The sequence below is a fragment of the Tamandua tetradactyla genome, chromosome 6 (assembly GCF_023851605.1).
Source record: "Tamandua tetradactyla isolate mTamTet1 chromosome 6, mTamTet1.pri, whole genome shotgun sequence".
Classification (NCBI taxonomy): domain Eukaryota; kingdom Metazoa; phylum Chordata; class Mammalia; order Pilosa; family Myrmecophagidae; genus Tamandua; species Tamandua tetradactyla.
In genome coordinates, this window is record NC_135332.1 from 82,225,019 (window position 1) to 82,245,515 (window position 20,497).

Consider the following 20,497-nt stretch of genomic DNA (forward strand, 5'->3'; position numbering starts at 1 on the left):
GGGCGGCGGCGGCGGCGGCCGTTGGCGGGAGGCGGGCCTCGGGTGCTGCGAGCCCCGAGAGCACCGGTCTTGGCCGCGGCGGACTGGGGCCATGGGAGACCGCGGTGGCGCGGGCGTCTCCCGGCGCCAGAGGTCGGGCCCGCGGCACTCGAGTCAGGACGGCATCTGCCGGTCCGCGGCGGCGGATGAGGGGGTGCGGGACGCAGCGGCGGGCCCCGACCTGGGTGGCGGGGGCGACGCTCCGGCTCCGGCTCCAGGCGAAGACGGAACCGCCCACGTGGGCAGCGGTCCTTTGGAGCTAAGGTAACGGTGGGCCTCGACTCGGATCTCTGATCCCCTGAACCCTCGGGACCTGCTGGGACCGGGAGCGGCCGCAACAGCGCGGGTTCAGTGTGCGGGAACCTGGCCCCCCTGACCTCACCTGCCAGCGTGCCCCCTGGGAAACTGAGGCTTGGGGGGGCGGGTAACCTGCCAAGGTCACCAGGTGAGGCCCAGCGCAGCCGCTCCTGCAGACCCCTCTCAGTCCGTGTAACTTCAGATGTGTCCAGCCAGGAGCCCCAACTTTAGTGGGTTCTCTCCGTGCCTGCAAAAGTTTGGTGCCCGGTGGGATAGAAATGGGTCTGGCCCAGGTCTCCTTGGGGAGCTTCGCCAGTACCTTGGGTGTAGGGAAGCCTCCCAGAGGAGAGCCAGCCCGCATGGGAGCAGTGTCTGCCTGGGGCAGGGGGCAGTGCACATTGTGACAGTCACAGGGCTCCTTCCCTTCCTAGCTCGATCGCCATTTTCACGCTATCTAAAGGAGCAGGAGCTGAGTCCTGTGCTTTGGTGGAGAGGTGGGCTCTCCTTCGTTGGAGGAAGCTGGGGAGGCCAGGGGAGTGGGGGTTGGGGGTGGAGATAGCTTAGCCTAGCCATTGGCTCTGGGTACACAGACGTCTCAGGTCCTTGGGGGTTCTGGTTTAGGGAGTAGCCAAGGGGCTGGAGGTTCACCAGGAGGAAGTGGGTAATTGGTTAATCAGCTGGCTGAGATTGCCACACAGTAAGCAAGGACTGAGGCTCTGGGGTGTGGGAGTCTTGGGGTGTTCACAGTCCACCTGAGAGATAAGGTAACTTCAGAGTCAGGTGGGCAGAGAACAGTGAGCAAAGGTCGGCAGGGTGGGTGCCACAGGCTCTGAAGGGGAGGGCGTGGCTCTACTGGGGAGTGCTTGCTGCCCTTAGGCCCGGATCTGGGGGGTGAGCGCAGCTGGCCCAGCAGGCAGGAGGCTCCCTGAAGGATTCACCTCTACCGCCTGGCCCCATTTATCCTTCTCTCCAGGGGTCTGGGGTGGCTAGTTTGCCTCCAGAGAGGGTGGTCAGTAGGGTGCTTTTGTGTGAGATGAAGGCGTCTGGCCTTGGGATTGGCAGGGTGGGTAGTCATTTTCCTATTCAGTGCTCGTTCTTGCACAAGCTGCTGCTGAGGAGTGGAATCCTGGGCCCCATAGGAGGAGGGGCAGTGGAAGGTGGGGATGGGTAGCAGGGGCCAACTAACTGCAGCCCGCCCCTGGGTCCGGAGAACATGCCTGCTCTGGGTGCTGGTGGGTGGGCAGTGGGGCCAGCTGTACTCTGGCTGCCCTGCTTGAACTTGGCTTCTGGCCCGTCCTTCCTGCTTCCCTTCCTTACTGCAGCTGCCTCTAGGTCCAGCCCTGCCTGGACCTAGAAGGCTGTGTCATAGTCTTCCTTCTAGCCTCCTCCCCTCCCCTGAGACTTCCTGCTCGTCTAGGGCTGGGCAGGCTCAGGTTCAGGTTCAGGATCTGGGTCTGTACTCTTCCTTCTGACTCCAAAGCAGGGTGTGGCTGTGGGGCAGGAATGAAAGTTGCCACCCTCCTGCGGGACCTCATGTTCCCCTCAGCCCGGATCTCTGTACCGAGTACAGTACCCAGGACCTCTTCATAGCTCTACTGTTCTGAGGGTGTTCTGTCTCCCTTTCCACTGTCCCCCATGCTCATCCAGAGGCCAAGTGGCCATGGGAAGGTAGCTTGGTTCCTGGGCTGGGCTGTCGTGGCTGGCCTTTGGGCCAGAACCTTGTGGGGGTGGCTGGGATCCACTCTCCACGTTGATGTGAAGACGCACAGTGATGCCCTGTTGTGAGGAAGGAGGCCAGTGCCTGCAGTCCAGGGCAAGGCTGCTCCATCAAGGGGAGGGCTGGCTACATGTCCACTTGTAGCTGGGAAGCAGAGGCCTGGGAGCATGGCAGGCCCCAGGCAGGGAGCGGATGGCCAATGGCTCTGGGCACGCTCTCCATACTATCTCCCTGTGCCAGCACTCTGCCTGTTCTCTGCTCCACTTGCAGCTGATCCTGCTGGCACATCCAGACTATTGTGGGCCCTCGCGGAGGGGGGCTTCTTCTGTGGGTTAGGGGACCTGGGAGCAGGGCAGCACAGGGAGGTGGGAGCAGAACAGTGGGGAGCTACCAGAGCTGAGGGTGGGGATCAGGAGGCTGAGGGGGGCCGAGGAGCTGGGGATGGCCTGTGGGATGGTTGGGGCCGAGGTGTCTACTCCCTACTTCAAGGTCACCTGCTGTGATGTCTGATGTCAGAGTGGGACCTGCCACCCTTCCCCTCATGTTGTCTGCAAGCTGCTGCGCAGAAGCGGTACAGCCTTCCTTGTACCGGGCCAAGCGTGGGGCCAGAGGGCCAGGGGTACCTGTGAAACAGCCATGGGGACAGCCAGGAGGCTTAGGGATGGTTCTGGGGAAAAACCATGGGCTTAAACTTGGGGTGGGGCAGGCAGTAGGGAGGCTGGTCTGTTTAGGTCCAGAGACCACCCTGTGGTTCCATGTGGTGACTTCTACCTCCCTGGGTGCCTGGGACGCCCTGGCAGGTGGGAGAGCAGGGTCTGGCTGTGGAGGGAGGGGTCTGGGCACAGGGTAGGCAGGGCCAGAGAGGGAAGGCCCAGCCTTGACCTAGGAATTCAGTCAGGCCCCATACCACCATCCAGGCTAATGAGTGGTGGGGTGGCCCCCAGTGTCCCCTTGGCCCCTGGCCTTGGGCAGGGCCATTGGGCATGGGTGTCACTTAGCCAGGCAGCACCTGAGGCCCGTGTAGCCCTGCCTGGTGCCTCTGCCACTTGCTCTTGCTCCTCACCCCTGCCTGGGGCCTTGCAGGGAAAGGCATGTGTGCATGGGGCGCTGTAGTGTACATGTGTGGGACCCAGAGCTGGAAGGGGAAGACGTAGGCCCTGACTTTTTCTGCTTCCAATACTAGAGAGACTTTGCTCACTGCCATCAGCGCCTCCTGGCCGAGAAGCAGCTACCGGGTGCCCCTTCTGCCTCCATGTTGGCCGTGAGGAATGGGGAGGGGCATGAGGGCCTGCTCTTGTGTTTCTCCCCTGGGCCAGGGACCCCTCACAGATGGGCCCTCGCCCTTGTCTCTGGGGTGCCACAGGCAGGAGCACAGTTATACTGTCCCAGGCACTTGGGAAGGCCCAAGGACAGAGCATAGAGGGCAGTGTTGACGACATCCATCAGCCAGAGCTCTCAGCTGGCCCTCAGACCACAGATGGAGCAGCAGGCCTTGCTGCCTTGGAGGCTGGCCCTGCCTTCCCTCCTCCCCAGCCAGCAGAGGTCTGCAGGTGGGACTCTCCCTGTGGCCCTGATGCCATTTTGTAGCCAGGCCTGTGGGAGCAGTGCCCTGGCTCCAGCCTAGGGTGCCCTGGGTTCCAGGCAGGACTTGTAGTTTTGTAGCAGCCCCTTCCTCTGCCTAAGGGTGCTGGTAGCTTGACGTGTGGGGTTGCTGGGCCCTGGCCCCCTAGCATGCAGGCTGTTGGGACCAGGGGAGAGGTTTGGGGTGGAGTGGCTATTGCAGTCGGTGGCTGGGGCAGAGGGGCCTTGCCTTGTGTGCTTGGGGGCTGGGGCCAGCTTGTGGTTGTGTGCTAGCTCCCACAGAAGGTGTGCCCAGTGTTCACGTCCAAGGAAGGTGTCCTAAGGCCCTGGAGGGCCAGGTCACTGCCCACACTGGGGTGGCTACACCCAAGGTTTCGCTTTTTGCTTGCCAGCTGTCACCGCGTGCAAGACTCTCTGTTTAGCTCGGACAGTGGCTTCAGCAACTACCGTGGCATCCTGAACTGGTGTGTGGTGATGCTGGTGAGTGGGGAATGTCGGGGGACAGGGGGCAGGCCAGGTGTTTGCCTTCTGGGGTGCTGGGTCCAGGTTCTCTCCTGGTGACTGTTTTCCTAGCAGGGTGTGGGACCATGCCTCTCTGTCTCAGGGGACCTTCTGTTCTGGCAGTGGCTGCCCAGGGGCTTCTGGGGGCCAGATTCTCAGTGCTTACTGCTGTGGGAAGAGGACAGCCCTTGGGGGGCCCTAGGGGTGGACTGCACCTGGTAGGCCCAGGGTATTCCCAGGTGGCTTCACTGGGTGGGTATAAGCCCCGGGAGGTAGGCAGGCCCAGTGGGAGGGCGGGAGCAGGAGGGGATCGGCTGGGTGGGGCTGTGGGTTTGTAGACGGGGCATCTGGGGGAGCCCTGGGGTTGGGGCTGGAGCCCCAGCAACCTGCCTGGGGGGGCACAGCAGAGAAGATGGCTCCCTGTGCTGCTCCGGGCTGTGGGCCCAGTTGGGCAGCCCCAGGCCACAGCTCTGTCCCCTGGTCCCCTGACCCCTCTCTCTCTGTGCCTGGCCCCAGGAGATCCCCAGAAAGATGATTGGCTGGAGTGGTCTGAGGCTGTGTCTGGGGAGGAGGAGCCTGCTCTCTCTGGGAACCTCACCTTAGTTGGGGTGGGCCTGGCAGGCCTGTCCTGGCAGAAGCTGGCGCCAGCTCCAGGGGCCAGCCAGTGGGTGACTGGGAAGGGCCAGGGCCTAGCTGTGGCCCCTCAGCCCCTTGGGCTGACTTGGCCTGAAGTCCTGGCCCAGCTCAGACTTGTGACGTGAGCCTCTCACCTGTGACTCCTGTATGGAGGGGCTCCACCTGCACCCAGGCCCTGCTTAGTGTCCCAGCATGTTTCCGGCACCCTGAGCCTGGCTGCACCTTGGGCCTCAGTCAGCTAGGGGGGTGGGGGTCATGCAGTCTGCTGGAGTGAGAAGCTGGCTGCTTTGCATAGCCCAGGGACTCAGTGAGCGGACACTGGGCTTGTGCCAACCCTGGCCCCAGAAGATATTTCAAGGTGCAGGCTGTTCCTGGCCAGGGTGCATCTGTTGGGAGCCAGGGAAGGGCCAGCTGCCACCCCTGGGCAGCCCTGGCCGGTCTCTTTGGGCTGCCTGCCTTTGGCTTGGCCCCTGAGACTTTCCCCTGTTGGGCCACCTCTGCCACCCTGTCCCTGCAGAGTGGTTTGCATGCTCTGGGGGTCCCACTCTTTCACCCTGTGGCCTGGCTCCACAGTGAGCTCTTTCTGGACAGGCTACCCTGAGGCAGCTCTGAGGCTGGGGAACCCCGTGGGGCCGTGTGTCCTGGGGCCCGGCAGGAGGTGGGTAGGCGGAACCTGCTGCTGGGGTGGGGTGGTGGGTGTCTGGACGGTCCTGCAGTTGGCCCCTTCCTCTCTGATCTTGTTGCCCCCTGAGGGAGGGCACACCTCGCATCAGTATTGCTCTTCTCTAGTGCTTGCTTGGCTCCTCTGTACCCTGCTGACCCCTATGCAGGATCCAGGCTCTGGGTGGCATTAGTGGGCTGGGGTCAGCATGCCTTTGGGTGGGACTCAGGCCTGGGAAGCTCCTTTGGGAGCTCCAGGCTGGGTCTGCAGGGCTGCCCAGGGGCTGCAGAGGTGGGACTGCTGGTCTCCTGACCCCTCCCAGACTCTGACCAGTAGCTTTCTGCTGCCTCCTGGTACCCAGACCTTTTGCTACAGCCTCTTGCTGCACATTGGGTGCTGCAGGGATGGCCTGGAGGGGACAAGCCCTGGTCAGGTGGGCGCCACCCTCCTTGGCCTGGGCCACCAGCAGCGGCCAGCCTCTGGGGCTCTGCCAGGCCTGGCTTCCCTGGGCCAAGGACTTCCTGGGATCTGGGTAGGGCTTTGGAGCTGTGGCCTGGCGGTGCTGTGTGGGCTGTGGGAGCTAGGTGCCTGTGGTGTTGCAGTGGGTGCCCTGTTGTGGCAGTGAGGAGTTTGGACTTGCCCTGCACGGAGTGGTACCAGGCCTAGGAGCCCGCAGGACTCAGGCTGTGTCACTGGCCTGGGGGTGCTGGGGCTGCTGGGGTACTATGTCCAAGGTAACTGGGGCATTGACTTACCCGTCCCCTCCCCGCCCTCTCTTGCAGATCTTGAGCAATGCACGGTTATTTTTAGAGAACCTCATCAAGTGAGTGGTTTCTCCCTTGCCCGCGTTGGCTCCCTGTGGCCTGGCTCCCCTGCTCAGGTCCTGTTCCTCCAGGTACGGCATCCTGGTGGACCCCATCCAGGTGGTATCTTTGTTCCTGAAGGACCCCTACAGCTGGCCTGCCCTGTGCCTGGTGATTGGTGAGCTGGGTGCCAGGTTGGGGCGGCAGGTGGGTGGCACAAGCTCAGCCCTGAACCTGCATGGCCTTCTGTCCTCAGTGGCCAATGCCTTTGCTCTGGCTGCGCTCCAGGTCGAGAAGCGCCTGGCAGTGGTAAGCAGTGCCTCTGGATCCAGCCCTGCCCAAGCCCCCAAGTCCCTGTCCAGCCATCCTACGCCCACCCTGGCTGATGCTTGCCCCCCTTGCCCTAGGGTGCCCTGACGGAGAACATGGGGCTGCTGCTGCATGCCACCAACCTGGCCACTGTGCTCTGCTTCCCTGCGGCGGTGGCCTTCCTGGTGGAATCCATCACGCCAGGTGCACCCAGCCCCCACCCTGGTCTGGCCTCAGGAGAGAGATGGGTGCTGCAGGTTCTGCCCCTGGCACAGTTCTCCAGTGGGCAGTGATGGGGGGTTGGAGTGAGGGGGCAGTGGGCTTAGCAGTACGTGGGGAGCGTGCCCCTGAGCCCACCTCTGTCCGCAGTGGGCTCCGTGCTTGCGCTGTTGGTCTACACCATCCTCTTCCTCAAGCTCTTTTCCTACCGCGATGTGAACCTGTGGTGCCGGGAGCGCAGGGGCAGGGCCAAGGCTGGCGGGGGGTGGCCCGCTGGGGCCCCCGCTCCCAACCCCTCGCCGTCTGCTCTGCCCATGGCCTCTGGAGACAAGAAGGTCAACAGGGGCCTGGTTCAGCGTGTTGTGAGCTATCCTGACAACCTGACCCACCGTGGTGAGGCCCTGTCGGGGCTGGGAGGCATGGTGCCAGGCCTGTGCTGGTGCCAGCCCCTGCCCTCCTGTTCCAGATTTGTACTACTTCCTCTTTGCCCCCACCCTGTGCTACGAGCTCAACTTTCCCCGCTCACCCCGGATTCGGAAGCGCTTCCTGCTGCGGCGGATCTTTGAGATGGTGAGGTTGGGGAGCTGCCTGGGTACAGTGGGGGTGTTGGGGGATGGCTTACACTGGGACTCGCACTCAGCTACTGCTCCCTGCTTGCTCCTCAGCTTTTCTTCACCCAGCTCCAGGTGGGGCTGATCCAACAGGTAAGGGGCCATGCACAGTGGGTGGGGCATGGTTGGGTAGGTGGCTGTGGGGTGGGTGGCTGCAGCCTTGACACTGCACCCCTTTGCAGTGGATGGTCCCCACCATCCAGAACTCCATGAAGCCGTTCAAGGTGAGCACTGCAGTACCTGGGGCTGGGGGCCTGTGGGCCTGGGGCCCGGGGCCAGGGCCAGGGCCCAGCACAGGCTGACCCCCGTTTCTACAGGACATGGATTACTCCCGCATCATCGAGCGACTCCTGAAGCTGGCGGTAAGCAGTGAGGATGCGCTGGGGCTGGGGGTGGGGCTGGGGTGTCCCTGAACTGGAGCCTGTCCCCTTTGCAGGTCCCCAACCACCTCATCTGGCTCATTTTCTTCTATTGGTTCTTCCACTCATGCCTGAACGCTGTGGCCGAGCTCATGCAGTTTGCAGACCGAGAGTTCTACCGTGACTGGTGGTGGGTGGCAGGGAGGGTGGCGGTGGGGTCAGGGGCACAGCCTGCGCTGAGCTACACTGCCCCCTCCCCAGGAATTCTGAGTCGGTCACCTACTTCTGGCAGAACTGGAACATCCCTGTGCACAAGTGGTGCAACAGGTGAGTGGGTGAGCGTGCATGTCACAGGGGTGAGCTGTTGGGTGGAGAGGCTTGTGTGTGTGCACACGGGCAGGGTGTGTGTGTGGGGGGGCATAGGCCCCGTCCCACCCTGGTCCCTGCTCCGCAGACACTTCTACAAACCTATGCTGCGCCGAGGCACCAGCAAGTGGGTGGCCAGGATGGGGGTGTTCCTGGCCTCGGCCTTCTTCCATGAGGTCAGTTGTCCCTGCAGGTGTGATCCACCTGCCCTCTGTGGGCCAGAGCTGCCCAGGAACTGACCTGACCTGCCCCCTGTCCCCCCAGTACCTGGTGAGCATCCCCCTGCGCATGTTCCGCCTGTGGGCATTTGCAGGCATGATGGCCCAGGTGAGCCCCCACACCCCTCCCCTGGGTCCAGAAGGGGCTAGGTGACCCCCAGACCTTGCTAACCGAGGTCCTGCCCATATACCCCAGATTCCGCTGGCCTGGATTGTGAGCCGCTTCTTCCGAGGCAACTATGGCAATGCAGCTGTGTGGCTGACGCTCATCATAGGGCAGCCTGTGGCTGTGCTCATGTACGTCCATGACTATTATGTGCTCAACCATGAGGCCCCCCACGCTGGCCCTTCCTCACTGCTGCCCGCTCCCTGACAGAGGGCGAGTCACAGGCCCCTGGGACCCTCCCCCCTCCTTCTGGATGGGACAAGACGGGCCAAACACACCCACTGGCCTGGCTGTGCCCCCTCCACTGGGCCTGGCCACCACCCAGCCTGACTTGCATCCACCCTGGCCACCCGTCCTGGGCCTGTCCACCCGAGGGCCAAGTGTGTCAATAAAGTGCTGTCTTGAGTGACCTCCCTCAGCGTATTGGGGCACTCGTGGTACCCTCAGAAACCCCTGGGGTTGGTCTCAGGGCCTGGGGTGGAGGGGAGCAGCTCTGGGGCATGTGCTTTGGGGGATTAGGGACAAATTTCCTGTCTACCCAGGGCCTCAGGCCATGGTGCTAGTGGGAGGGGATGCTGGGGTGCATGATGGCCAGCAGGGGGAGCAGCAGGCCCAGGCAGCACCCTCACAGGACTTGCATCCTGGCACCACTGCTCAGCCTGTGTGCAGTAGGGTGGCCTCCCAGGAGTGCCCAGTTCACCCAGTGAGGGTGTGAGTGGGTGTATGTGTGGAGTGTGTGGTGCTGGCAATGTCTGGTGGGAATCTGGGCACAAACCTTTACCCTGGGGTTTTTCCTCCCTGCCCCACCTGGCATAAATACATGTTTGTGGAGGGAAGGGGGTGGGTAGGCAGAAGGTCAAAAATGGAGGGAGCAGTTTGGGGAAAGGGTGGCACAGGCTAGCCTGCTTCAGGGCCAGGCCATAGCCCCTTGACGTGTCCCAGGACTGGAGGGGTGCTCAACTGAGGTCTGAGGGTGGTGACCCCAGGATCCAGTTTCTGAGGCCCCCAGGCTGTGGGCAGAACAGGGTCCCATCTGGTCACCCAGCCAGCACACCTGGCCTCTGCTCCTGTCCCAGCCATGGGGGCACTGCCAGGTTAGGGTGCTTTTGGCCCCAGGGGTGGGCAGGACTGGTGGGAACCCCAGTGTCACGACATACCCAGTGCGCCCATCCTCCCCTCCCCTGGCCTGAGTGTGAGTAGAGCCCTCAGGAAGGGAGCCCAGCTGCCTCCCCCCACCCTCTGAGGCAAACTGTTAGGTCTTGTAATAGTTGTGGGTAAACCCTGGTCCCTTACAATCAGTGTGCCCTGGGCAGCCACCTCCCTCCTGGAGGCTGTGGCAGCCCAGCCTCAGGGCAGGAAGAGAAACAGACACTGAAACCATAAGCACAGAGCTTGTCTGTTTATACATTTCTGTGCGTCCTGTCTGTCCATTTGTCCACCTGTACTTGTATCTGTTATCTACATCAAGGGAACATGGACTTCTCATGTAAAAATCCAAAATACAAATCTGCCTATTAACAATCTGCAGGGTCAGTCCACGGTGTGCCAAAGATGTCCCCCACAGCCCAGGGGGCATGTGAAGCTGGGGCAAAGCATCGAACTGCTGCGGCCATCACCTGTCAGTGGCCGACCTGAGTGCCCCCTTCCTCACCTGGCCAGAGGGTTGGGCGGCCAATGGCAGTGGCCCCCGTGAGCCTGCCTTTCGCCATGGCCAGCCCTGTGCTAGGAGGGAGGGCGGGCAGCCCTGGCTTGCTCCTTCCAGGGCTCTAGGAGACAGTAGGGTCCTGGGCTTTGGGGGGCTCCGAGCCCGTCAGCAGGGAGATGGTGGGGTCCTCTGTGTAGTCATCCGCCTCAGAGAAGTAGGAGCCCTCCCCCAGCTCAAAGAGCACAGGCAGGTCGGTGCTTGTAACATCCACGGGGCTGGGTTCCACCAGCAGCAGGGGCTGTGCTGTGTAGTGCACCAGCTGCTTCCCTGCGGGGTGGGCCGGGGAGGTAGAGCTAGGGGAGGACCAAGGTGGGGGGTCCGGGAGGGGTGGGGGCTGTGGGTGGGGTAGGCAGGGGTGTTTGGGTTGGCTCACCTGAGTCGGGGCCACAGTTCTCAGCATCCAGCTGCCTGGGTGGCTCCTGGGGGGAGAGGAGCTCCTGGATCTGCCAGGACCCCAGGGGGGGCGGAGTGAGGGCCCCACAGTTGGCTCCCCTGCCCCACCTGGCTCTGCTGCAGAACACACATATGGCTGGCCTCCCCACTGCTGGCTGCCTCTCTACCCCATGCACTGTCCCCCATTCCCCGTCCCACAATCCCCCCACCACGCACACTGGCCAGGCTGCTGTCGAGGTCAGGCAGGCTCACGTCAGGCACAGCCACCGAGGGACTGAACAGCTGTGGGGAGAAGGGAGGTCAGGGCCAGCCCAAGGTGGGGTCATGGGGGGTGACAGGTGGGCACTCACATCCAGCAGGGCACTGGTGTCCACACTGAAGCCATGGCTGCTCAGCAGACTCTGCAGGTTGTCCAAGTTGGAGTCCATGGCGTCCAGGTGGTCGCTGAGCTCGTTCCTGGCCAAGGTGAGTGGGAGGCAGTGAGGATGAGCCCCTGGCTGCCTCAGGAACACGAGGACACTGGGGCTCTGTTAAGGAAGCTCCCCTCCCCTGGAAGCGGTGGCCCTCGTTTGCCAGGGGCCTGTGGGGCAGGAGTGGCTGGGATCAGATGGAGAGTGACGGGCGCTGCACACCGAGGGGCCTGCACTGGGCTGGAAGCCTGTCTGGTCCCTGGGAGGCACCAAGTGCAGCTGGGGTTTTAGCTCTTGTAGTGGATAGGGGCAGGCGGCAGCTTCTCTGGCTCGACAACTTCTCCTTCAATTTGGAAGATGAAGGATGGACATGTGCTAGGCATGTGACTGTGGCCAGCCCACTCCCTAGTGCTGAGGGGACATGCCCTGACCCAGGCCAACCCACCTATGCCTTGGCTGCCAAGCACTAGAGGGGCCTGTCCTGTCCGCATCAGTGACTGGGCCCCTGGCTCTGGCCTAGGCAGACCCAAGAGGCCCCCCTGCTGCAGGGGCCCCGATGACCCGTCAGCAGTCAAGGCCAGGCCAGGTCTGGCTGGGTGAGGGCCTGAGCTCACTGGGAGCCCTCCTCCCACCCCCAGTCGGGGCAACGCTAACCCTGGCTGGACTTGGCCATGTAGAGAGAAAGAGGAGGGGCAGGGGAAGAGGCGGGTGACCCCAGACATCTGTGGAGTATGAGACAAACTGCAAGATACAAAGACAACGGCCACCCGCAGCTCCATGCCGGCCTCCCTACCCCACCCCTGCTCAGCACCTCTGTCCTGGCCAGGCCGGCAGCACACAGAATGAGGCCACAGGGCTCAGGGCACAGGAGCTGGGAGGCTCCAGGGCCCCTGGCAGCAGGCCAACCCACCCTCCCTGTACCTCAGGCTCCTATCTCAGTACGGGTGCTGTGGGTGGCCTGGCCAGTGACCCTCCTCAACCCCACACAGGCCTGTGATGAGCACATGGGTAGGCCTAGCAGGCCAGGGGTAAGGGTGTCTGAGGCCAAACAGTGGCCTGCAATCCAGGACAGACCTAGCCGCCCTGGCCCTGCTTCTAGGGGCTTGGGGGTAGGGTGGGCCCAAGGTACTCACTTGTCCAGGCAGGCGACGCTGAGGCACTTCTCAGGAACCGAAACAGGTGGGGACGTGGGGGTGCGGCCCCCAGCAGGGGTGGGCAGTGGGGCTGTGGGGACAGGTTCACCTTCGCCCAGGATGGAGTCGATGAGGGTAGATGGGGACAGGGGTGTCTCCACAATGGAGACTGGCTGCCCAGGGCTTGCCTCCTCCACCTGGGGGCTCCGAGGGGGGCTGGGTGGCTCCTCCTTGACGCGCACCAAGGGGCTGCTGGACAGGGGCCTGGATGGTGCAGACCCGGATGGGGGACATATACTCAGTGAGGGCCTGGCTGGTGGCCCCTGCACCTCCCCCTGTTCTGCCCGGGCCCTGGTCCCACCTCTCGGCTCGGCTCCTGCCGGTGGCTGCCAAGGGGCTGGCAGGGGCCAGCTCAGTGACGTCAGAGATGATGGGCCCAGAGCTGGTGACAGCGTCCGATGAGTAGAGGCTGGAGCTGCTGTAGGCCGGGGACGGCGCCTAAGAGCAGAGCTGAGCTGGCTGCGTGTGGGGGCCCCGGCAGCTCCTGCCCCCTGGCTGCCCCAACCCTGGGCTGAGGCCCCGTGTCTGCCGCGAGCTCACCGAGTATGAGGCAGCGCCGTGGAGGTGCTCCAGGGAGAACTGGCGGCCATACTTGGGCACGGAATGTGCTGGGCTGCCATCGTTCAACATCAGGGGGCTGCGGAGAGGGTCCAGGTTAGTGCTGGGCGCCCCCAGGCCTCGCCCCGGGCGCAGGTCTCCCCGGCACCTCACATCTTTCTCTTCACCCCCAGGATCCGGTTCGACTGCACCAGGGAAATCAGGAACTGGATGAGCTGCAGACAGAGGGGATAGGTCACCAAGGGCACAGGGGTCAGGGACGTGGTCACTGCAGAGGCAGGGGCTGGGGTTGCAGCCTCCCTGGCTGCTGGCACTGCCCTTGCCTGTCCACACCTTGTTGACCACCTTCTGCTGCTGCGCATGCTTCTGCCGCAGGCTGGCCACCTCCCGCCACAGGGCTTCATTCTCACTGCAGGGAACCAAGGTGGGCAGTCCATAAGCACTCAGCTCTGACCCTGCATGACCCAGGGCCCCTGGGAAGGAGGAGGGCACCAGACCCTCCCACCCCTATCCCAGAAGGTGTGGGGCTTCACCACCAAGGTGGGGTATAGTCAGGAGCCTGGCTACTAGCCAGGCCCCACCCGCAAACATTTTAAGGAGGAGACAGACGTAAAGGTAGCAGCTGGTGAGGGTGGACAAGGTTGGGGCCCTTCTTGGGCCAGGTTCAAGGTGTCTGATCCTGCGCTCTGCCCACTACCCTCCTCATCCATGAGACCACACTGCCAGGTTCATGGAGGGGCCTGAGAGCCCAGCTCTTCAGACCACAGAGCAGCACACAGGGTGTACTGCATCTCTGGGGAGAAGGTATTTCATGTCCAGGAAGGTGAAGCCCACTGGGCCCACTTCCAGGTCATAGGTGTCCCAGATATGGCATCCCAAGGACCTGCCTCCCCAGGCCACACTAGAGAAAGCTGCCTGAGCTGCAGTTCATACGGCCCCCAGAGCCCCAGGCAGGTGGGAAGGGGCCAGGCAGCTCTTCTACTGCCCTGCCCCAGAAAAGGGACCCCCAGCCTAAGATGCTGAAGGAAGGCTGCAGGGCGGTGCTCTGAGAGGAACAGGCCAGAACGGGGTGGTTTCAGGGAAGGGTGAGGGCAGAGGTGCAGGGGTGGGGGGTGGTGGCTCCTTCTGGGGACCCTGGCAGGCAGAGCTGCTAGGGGGTGGGGGGCCTTGAGCAGCACCCACTGCTTCATGGCCAGGAGCTTTGAGTCCATGTTCTCTTGTTTGCCCTTCATGAGCTGCACATCCGTCAGCAGCTTGCTGACGCTGTCCTGGCGCATCCTGACATCCTCACTCTTCAGGGTGGACACCTGGCCAGGGGGGAGGGCAGGTCACCAGGTGGCCAGGAGCCACCAGTCCCCTGCCTCCCATCCTCACGCCTGACCCGTGCTGCAGGTCAGTGGTTCGTGGGTGGCAGCACTCACGCTGGTCACTTTCCTCTTGATGTTCTCCAGCAGCTGCTCCTGGCCGCGCAGGAAGCATGGGTGCTGGAACTCTGTGTCGTCCTTCTCTGGCTTGACCAAGCCGCCCTGCTCAATGTGCACCACTTTCCGGAAGCCATCTGTACATGACAGAGATGGGGTTAGCACTACCTAAGGCCAGGACCTAATAAACCATGACAGCCAGGCCACTGCCCTGCTGGCAGGTGATGGAAGGTTCCAGAGAAAGGCTGAGAAGGGTCTGGTTTGAGGCCTGGTCTTCCCTGCCCCATTGCCCAGACCTATGGAGACTGGTGACCTGAGTGGGGCCTCTCCAGCTGTGCTGCGCAGGGGGATGGACAAGGTGACCTGGGCAGGGCAGTTGGTGTGGGCGGCAGTCCCTGGTGTGGGCTGATGGGTGAGTGACCTGGGAAGGGCTGGGGCCACTCTCCTCGGCTGCTCCCCTGGGCATTCCTGGGCCCTGGCCCTTGGGGAAGACGGTGGGCCAGGGCGGTTGGGACAAGGAAGAGCAGGCCACAGCGCCCTGCCTACGGCTGGCTTCTGCAGATGCCCCTGGCTATCTGTGTAGCTGTATCCCACCACCCTCACCGCTGCGTGACTGAGGGCCAGCCACTGTCCTCACACAGAGGGCCAGATAGGCTGCTGCGGGTGCCAGGGGTAAATGAGTGCTCAGAAAAACTCTGAAAGGAGCGTTACCAGGGCACTGCTGCCGCTGTCTGCAGACATGCCCGGTGGCCAGATGGACAGATGTTGTTGGCACTGGTGTACAGGGAAGCCGCCTGACCCCTCTAGGCCACCACGAGAAGGACCTGGCCCCAAGGCTGAGCAACACTGGTGGAGTACCCCCGCCCCCCAACAACCCCACTACCACCGCCTGTGCACGGCAGCCCCAGGCTCCAACCCCAGGCCTTTCCTCCCCAAACGCCCTGGGCTCCGCACGACACCCTTGGCAGGTGCACAGACAAGGTCTAGTGGCGCCACCGTCGCCCAACGGGCCACGACAGGGATCCGGGCTGCTGTGGGTGGTTTCCCACATCCGGCCCACAGCTGGTACTCACACATGTTGAGCTGCCGCACGAAGCTGGCCATGTTGTTGTGCTTGAAGTACTTGGGCAGCACCTCCTTGGCAAACTGGCCCTGGTCGAACACGTGGAAGCTGGTCCCGCTCTGTGAGAGACAGTGGGCAGGGTCACTGCAGCTGGTGACCAGGGGAGGGCTGGCGGGAGACAGCGTCCACCCCTGCTCACCAACCAGACACAATGTGCCCTGCCCTATCCCTCTGCCCAGATCTGCCTGCTAAGGCCCGGGCCCCAGACGAAGAAGGCCCTGGGCCTAAGAAGCCACACGGGCCCCAGACGAAGACTTCTTCGCAAAGATGCGGCTCGCTCACCTCAGCGGTTCTCTCCTGGGCAGCCGGGGCGCTCCCTGGTGCTCCCAGAAATCCCAGATGCTAAATGTCAACACATTGACACTTCTGACATCCTGAGCCCTTTCCTTTGGAAATCTGTTTCTTGTCATTAATCAGCAATTTTTCCCTAAAAAAGCTAAGACCTCAAATTAAGGCATCCAAGGAAAGGGGAATCTAATTTCAGTGGACAAGATGGAGTTTTGTTCAGAAACACAATTTCACTATTCTTTTGGCTGTGAGACAGGAAACAGACTGTTAAAAAAGTTGCACACACTGCTCTTCCTCTTCCCTTTCTCTCCTTGGTCCTGCAGCCATCAGGGCGGCAAGACAGGTGCCCTTGCTGGCTGGAGGCAGGGTGGCCGGGGTGGGTGTCTGAGACTGAGTAGTGTAGAGGCGGCGGCTAGCCTGGGGCGGGGGTCCAGAGCAGGGCCAGAGGATGGTAACGGGACAGTGCCACACTCAGGGGGAATGACAAAGGACAGCGGGAGCCAATGTCCCATGGTGCAGTGCAGGAAGGGAGGTGCAGACACAGGAAGGAGAAAACCAGAATAATCCCTATGGTGCTGGATGAGAATTGGAACACTGTGTTTCAAAATATATAGAGATATTAAAATGTAGATTTAAATGTGTGACTTGACTGAAAATTTTCTCCTCCAAAAAAACAATGAGAAAACTGGCAAGAGATGTCAGAATCAAGTGTTTAAGAACTCAGGGAAAAGCCAAAGAACTGCAGCAACCCAGAGAGCAGGTACTCAAGAAAAACAACGGTATCTTGGTAAAAACATCAAACTTTGAGGCATTTTTACTTGCTCTATCCCCACCCTATTCTCCCTAGTTCTTTGGTGGCCTTGAAAACCAACAGCCCAGAACCACAGAGAACCAGGAGGCCAGCAGACAGGGGTGGGTAGGGGGTGGGGGGCGCAGAGCAGGCTGAGGCTCCTTGGATGCCTCCTTCCTGGAGAACTTTATCTCACCTGCCTGTGGTTTCCTGGAAGATGCCGCCTGTAAGACTGTCTTTATTGGACTTGACTTATACTCTCCCAGAGCTTCTCCTCAAGGATGTTTGTTGAAAACATTTAGAGGTAACTTAAAAATCCTGTGACTACCTGGGACAGTGGATAACAGTTGGGCAAACAATAGGCTAAATACAACGGTGAAAAGGAAAAGCTGAGAGATGACATGGGGCTAAGGGCTTTGAAAAGCACGAAATATTCCTGAGAAGCTAGAAGCCAACCAAGCGTAGGAAAGACCTCAAGAGGCCCTACGCACTTCCTCTGGCTGACTGGGGGGTTCTCTGTAAGCAGGAAGCGAAGGCTAAGGTAGAACCATCAAATGCCTGCCTGAATGTTGAAGGCACATGCCCTAACATCCAAAGGAGACCCCTGACTTATTGGTCCCAGGCATTTAAGGAGATCTGTTTTATTATTAGTTGACCAACAGAGACTTCAGTAGCCTAAACCAACAAAGAATATAGACTCTGTAGAATTAGAAAATCACTAAAGAATGACGATAAACAGCAACAACAACAAACCCTGGGGACAGGAAGAATCTGATTTCCAGAGTTGACACTTTATATTCAAAACGTTCAATTTTCAACAAAAATTAAATGAGACATGCAAAAAAAAAATATGAGCCACACAAAGGAAAAAAATCAATAAACAGAAACTGTCCCTGAGGAAGGCCAGGTGTTGGACTTACTAGACAAAGATTTAAAATCATCTATTTTATTATTTTATTTTTTTAATCACCGATTTTCAATATGTTTACAGAACTAAAGAAAACCGTATCTAAAGAACTAAAGTATGAGAATGATGTTTTACCAAAAATCACCTATTTTAAATTGTTTAAAAAACTAAAGAAAACTGTATGTAAAGAACTAAAGTAAAGTAAGAGAATGATGTTTTACCACATTGAGACTATCAAGAAAGGTGTGGAAATGATAAAAAGGAACCAAACAGATGTCCTGGAGTTAAAAAAAAAATGCAGTAACTAAAGTAAAAAAATCATTAGTGGGGCTCAAAAGCAAATTTTAGTAGGAACAAGAATTAACGAACTTGAAGATGGGTCAGTTGAGATTATTGAGTCTGAGAAACAAATGGAAAAAAGAATGAAGAAAAATGAACAGAACCTCAGAGGCTTGTGTGACATCATTAAGTGTACAAAGATATGTGTAATAGGAGTCCCAGAAAGCAAGAAAAGCAGAAAAGGGTAAAAGGAATATCTGAAGAAATAAATGTGTTCCAAATTTGAAGGCAAACACGAATCCACACATCCAGGAATCCCAACAAACTCCAAGTTGGATAAACTCAAATCCAAAGCTAGGCACATTATAATCCCATTGCTGAAAGCCAAATACATAGAATCTTGGAAGCAAGAGAACTGGCTCGTCATGTGTCAGGGATGCTCAGTGAGGTTAACAGCCCCTTTCTCTGTTATTTCTCACTAGAAATGACTGGAGGTCAGAAGGCAGTATTACAAGTGCTCAAAGAAAAGAGCACAGTCAACCAAGAACTCTACATACAGCAAAAATGATTCTTCAAATGTGAAGAGATTTCCATTTCTAGGATGGCAGCATGGGTAGTTCTATGGAACAACAGTGAAACAAGCAAAGCAGGTGAAAACTATTTTAAAAACCTCAACCATTTCTAAAGTGTATGGAACTTGTCCTAAAGGCACATAGCAAATACAGAAACATTTATTCATGAAAATGTACAAAAACTCAGTAAGAAAGAGAGGGTCAAAAGGGACTCGGCCCAACCATTGCCGCCAGGGTGCCCGAGCCATGCTGAGGAGTGATGCAGGGGGGAGACAACCTATTCACACAGCCCAGCCAAGCACCGCACACAAGCCCTGGGGTTCAACCCACACCGCTGCATGTGCAAGGACTTTCTTCCTTTCTCATGCTAAGTAAGAGTTGTTTGTCCATGGCTGACCCTCAGCTTGCTTATCCACCCATCAGCTCATGCACATATATGCTGTACCAAGTTTTGGGCTACCACGAACAAGACTGCTATAAATATTGTGTACAGATCTTTGCGTTGACTTATGTTTTCATTTATCTTGAGAAAAACCTAGGAGTAAAATGGTTGGATCGTGTGGTATGTTTAACTTTATAAGAAACTGCCAAATTGTTTTCCAAGTGGACCAACTATTTTGCATTCCCAAAAATGTCCTGGAGTTTCAGTGGCTCCACATCCTTGCCAGCCCCCAATACATCAGTTAAGCTTAGCCATTCTAGTAAGTGTGTGGTGGTGCTTATTCTTTTCATGTGCTTATTTGTGATTTGTATAACTCCTTTTAGCTAAATACTTATTCAAATCTTTTGCCTTTTAAAACTTTTCTGAGTTTTTTGTCTTACTGATAAAACATTAAGAGTACCTAGTAATATTTTGGATACAAGTCCTGTATCAGATACATAAGTAGTTTTTGCAAATATTTATCCCCCTAGTTTTTGGATTGCTGTCTTCTTAACAGTGCATTTGGAGGGACAAGTTTTCAACTTTAATAAGGTTCACTTTACCAAATTTTTCATTTTGTGCTTTTTAAGTCCTAAGAAATCTTTGCCTAACTCAAGATCACGAAGATTTTCCTCCTTTCTTCTACAAGTTTCAGTTTTAGCTCTTATATTTAGATCTATAATTCACTTTGAATTAATTTTTGAATAGAGTGTGAGATAAAGGACGAGTTTCACTTTTTTTTTGCATATGGGTGTCTAATTACTGCAGCAGTTGATTGAAAAGACTATTCTTTCTTCATGAATTACCTTGGCACTTTTGTCAAAAATCAATTGGCCTCAGATGTGTGGGTCAATTTCTGACCTCTTTTCTGTTGCATTGTTTTCTATCTTTATACTTGGGCCATATCACTCAGTAATGATTACTGTAGCTTTCTGTAGATTTCTTGAAAATCTACTGTAGATTTCTTGAAATCAGATGGTGTGAATTTTCCAACTTTGTTCTAGTGAAAAAAAACCTGTTTGGCTATTCTCCATCCTTTGCTTTTTTGGATTTGACTTAATTTGATTGGCATTAAATCTATGAGTCATCTGTCCTAGTCTATGGTATTTATCTCCATTTATTTAAATCTTTTGTAATTTTTCTCAGCAATGTTTTGTATTTTCAACGTATAAATATTGCACATATTTTGCAAGTATCAATGTGGTAGCAAGCCTACAGACAATCCCCACTGATCCCTACCTCCAGGTATCCATCCCCTTGTGCTACCTCCTTCAGCAATGCACCAGGGGTTGTTGTGTCTAACAGGGGCAACCAGCAGAAGTGACAGTATTTGAGAATACTATACAAAGTTCGCCTTGAGCTCCAGGGGAAGCAAGCTGACATGCTATAAGCAGCCCTATGGAGAGGACCCCTAATGGGACACTAAAGTTTCCAGTCAACAGCCAGAGAGGAGCTGAGGTCTGCCAACAACCACTTGAATAAGTTTGGAAGCAGAAACTTCACCCCCAGTGTCCAGCAGTGGTGTCCAACAATGCCTGCAACCTCACGAGAGACCTTGAGCCAGAATCAATCTGTGACTCTCAGAAACTGAGCCAGTAACACATGCTTGTTGCTTGAAGCTGTCAAGTCTGGGAGTAGTTGTTTAGAGCAATAGGTAGCTACCGCAACTCCTAAATATATATATGTATATATATTTTTGTGTGCATGTGCAATTATAAATGACTTTTTTAATTTTTTAATTTTATTTTTTTAAATACCAAAAGACACCAAATAAATGCAAACATTCCTATTTTGATCATTCCATTCTACATACATAATCAGTAATTCACAGTATCATTACATAGTTGCATGTTCATCATTCATCATCATGATCATTTCTTAGAATATTTGCATCTATTCAGAAAAAGAAATAAAACGAAAATAGAAAAAAAATTTATACATACCATACCCCTAA

General features: G+C 57.5%; 2 protein-coding genes across 10 annotated transcripts in view; one reads left to right on the forward strand and one right to left on the reverse strand.

Moving 5' to 3' along the window:
• DGAT1 (diacylglycerol O-acyltransferase 1) lies at nucleotides 1-8,901 on the forward strand. 6 transcript variants are annotated; one of them, XM_077166508.1, is made up of 16 exons: nucleotides 1-303; nucleotides 4,027-4,114; nucleotides 6,215-6,255; nucleotides 6,328-6,413; nucleotides 6,492-6,544; nucleotides 6,643-6,748; nucleotides 6,914-7,156; nucleotides 7,230-7,333; nucleotides 7,429-7,467; nucleotides 7,557-7,598; nucleotides 7,692-7,736; nucleotides 7,811-7,923; nucleotides 7,995-8,060; nucleotides 8,188-8,275; nucleotides 8,364-8,426; nucleotides 8,514-8,901. In XM_077166508.1, the coding sequence occupies exons 1-16, from the start codon at nucleotides 92-94 to the stop codon at nucleotides 8,688-8,690; spliced, it is 1,566 nt and encodes a 521-aa protein (XP_077022623.1). In that variant the 5' UTR covers nucleotides 1-91; the 3' UTR covers nucleotides 8,691-8,901. The 6 variants fall into 6 exon arrangements, 5 of the variants coding, with proteins under 5 accessions (XP_077022623.1, XP_077022625.1, XP_077022626.1 ...); XM_077166507.1 differs by lacking the exon at nucleotides 1-303 and adding an exon at nucleotides 3,015-3,603; XR_013178103.1 differs by lacking the exons at nucleotides 1-303; nucleotides 8,188-8,275 and adding an exon at nucleotides 1,551-3,603 and having other exon boundaries at nucleotides 8,514-8,574.
• HSF1 (heat shock transcription factor 1) overlaps nucleotides 8,646-20,497 on the reverse strand; it is a 25,457-nt gene continuing 13,605 nt past the window's right edge. For 2 of the 4 annotated variants that reach the window (XM_077166512.1, XM_077166515.1), the window contains exons 2-13: nucleotides 15,237-15,345; nucleotides 14,164-14,300; nucleotides 13,925-14,049; nucleotides 13,076-13,151; nucleotides 12,896-12,957; nucleotides 12,725-12,821; nucleotides 12,486-12,622; nucleotides 12,125-12,388; nucleotides 10,932-11,037; nucleotides 10,798-10,863; nucleotides 10,562-10,631; nucleotides 8,655-10,455 (exon numbers count right to left, since the gene is read on the reverse strand). In XM_077166512.1, the coding sequence (XP_077022627.1) occupies nucleotides 10,250-10,455; nucleotides 10,562-10,631; nucleotides 10,798-10,863; nucleotides 10,932-11,037; nucleotides 12,125-12,388; nucleotides 12,486-12,622; nucleotides 12,725-12,821; nucleotides 12,896-12,957; nucleotides 13,076-13,151; nucleotides 13,925-14,049; nucleotides 14,164-14,300; nucleotides 15,237-15,345 (1,455 nt within the window). In that variant the 3' untranslated portion in view covers nucleotides 8,655-10,249. Of the gene's footprint in view, nucleotides 10,482-10,561; nucleotides 10,632-10,797; nucleotides 10,864-10,931; nucleotides 11,038-12,124; nucleotides 12,389-12,485; nucleotides 12,623-12,724; nucleotides 12,822-12,895; nucleotides 12,958-13,075; nucleotides 13,152-13,924; nucleotides 14,050-14,163; nucleotides 14,301-15,236; nucleotides 15,346-15,568; nucleotides 17,391-20,497 lie in introns of those variants that run through there. The other 2 variants (XM_077166514.1, XM_077166513.1) reach the window with 2 other exon arrangements.

What these genes read in the sequence shown, in the direction of transcription:
- DGAT1 (XM_077166507.1), top strand. Translation starts at nt 3,383, where the DNA reads ATGGGCCCTCGCCCTTGTCTCTGGGGTGCCACAGGCAGGAGCACAGTT. An exon ending in TCGAGAAGCGCCTGGCAGTG is followed by an intron (nt 6,545 to 6,642) that starts GTAAGCAGTGCC and finishes CCCTTGCCCTAG; the next exon opens with GGTGCCCTGACGGAGAACAT. An exon ending in GTGCACAAGTGGTGCAACAG is followed by an intron (nt 8,061 to 8,187) that starts GTGAGTGGGTGA and finishes CCTGCTCCGCAG; the next exon opens with ACACTTCTACAAACCTATGC.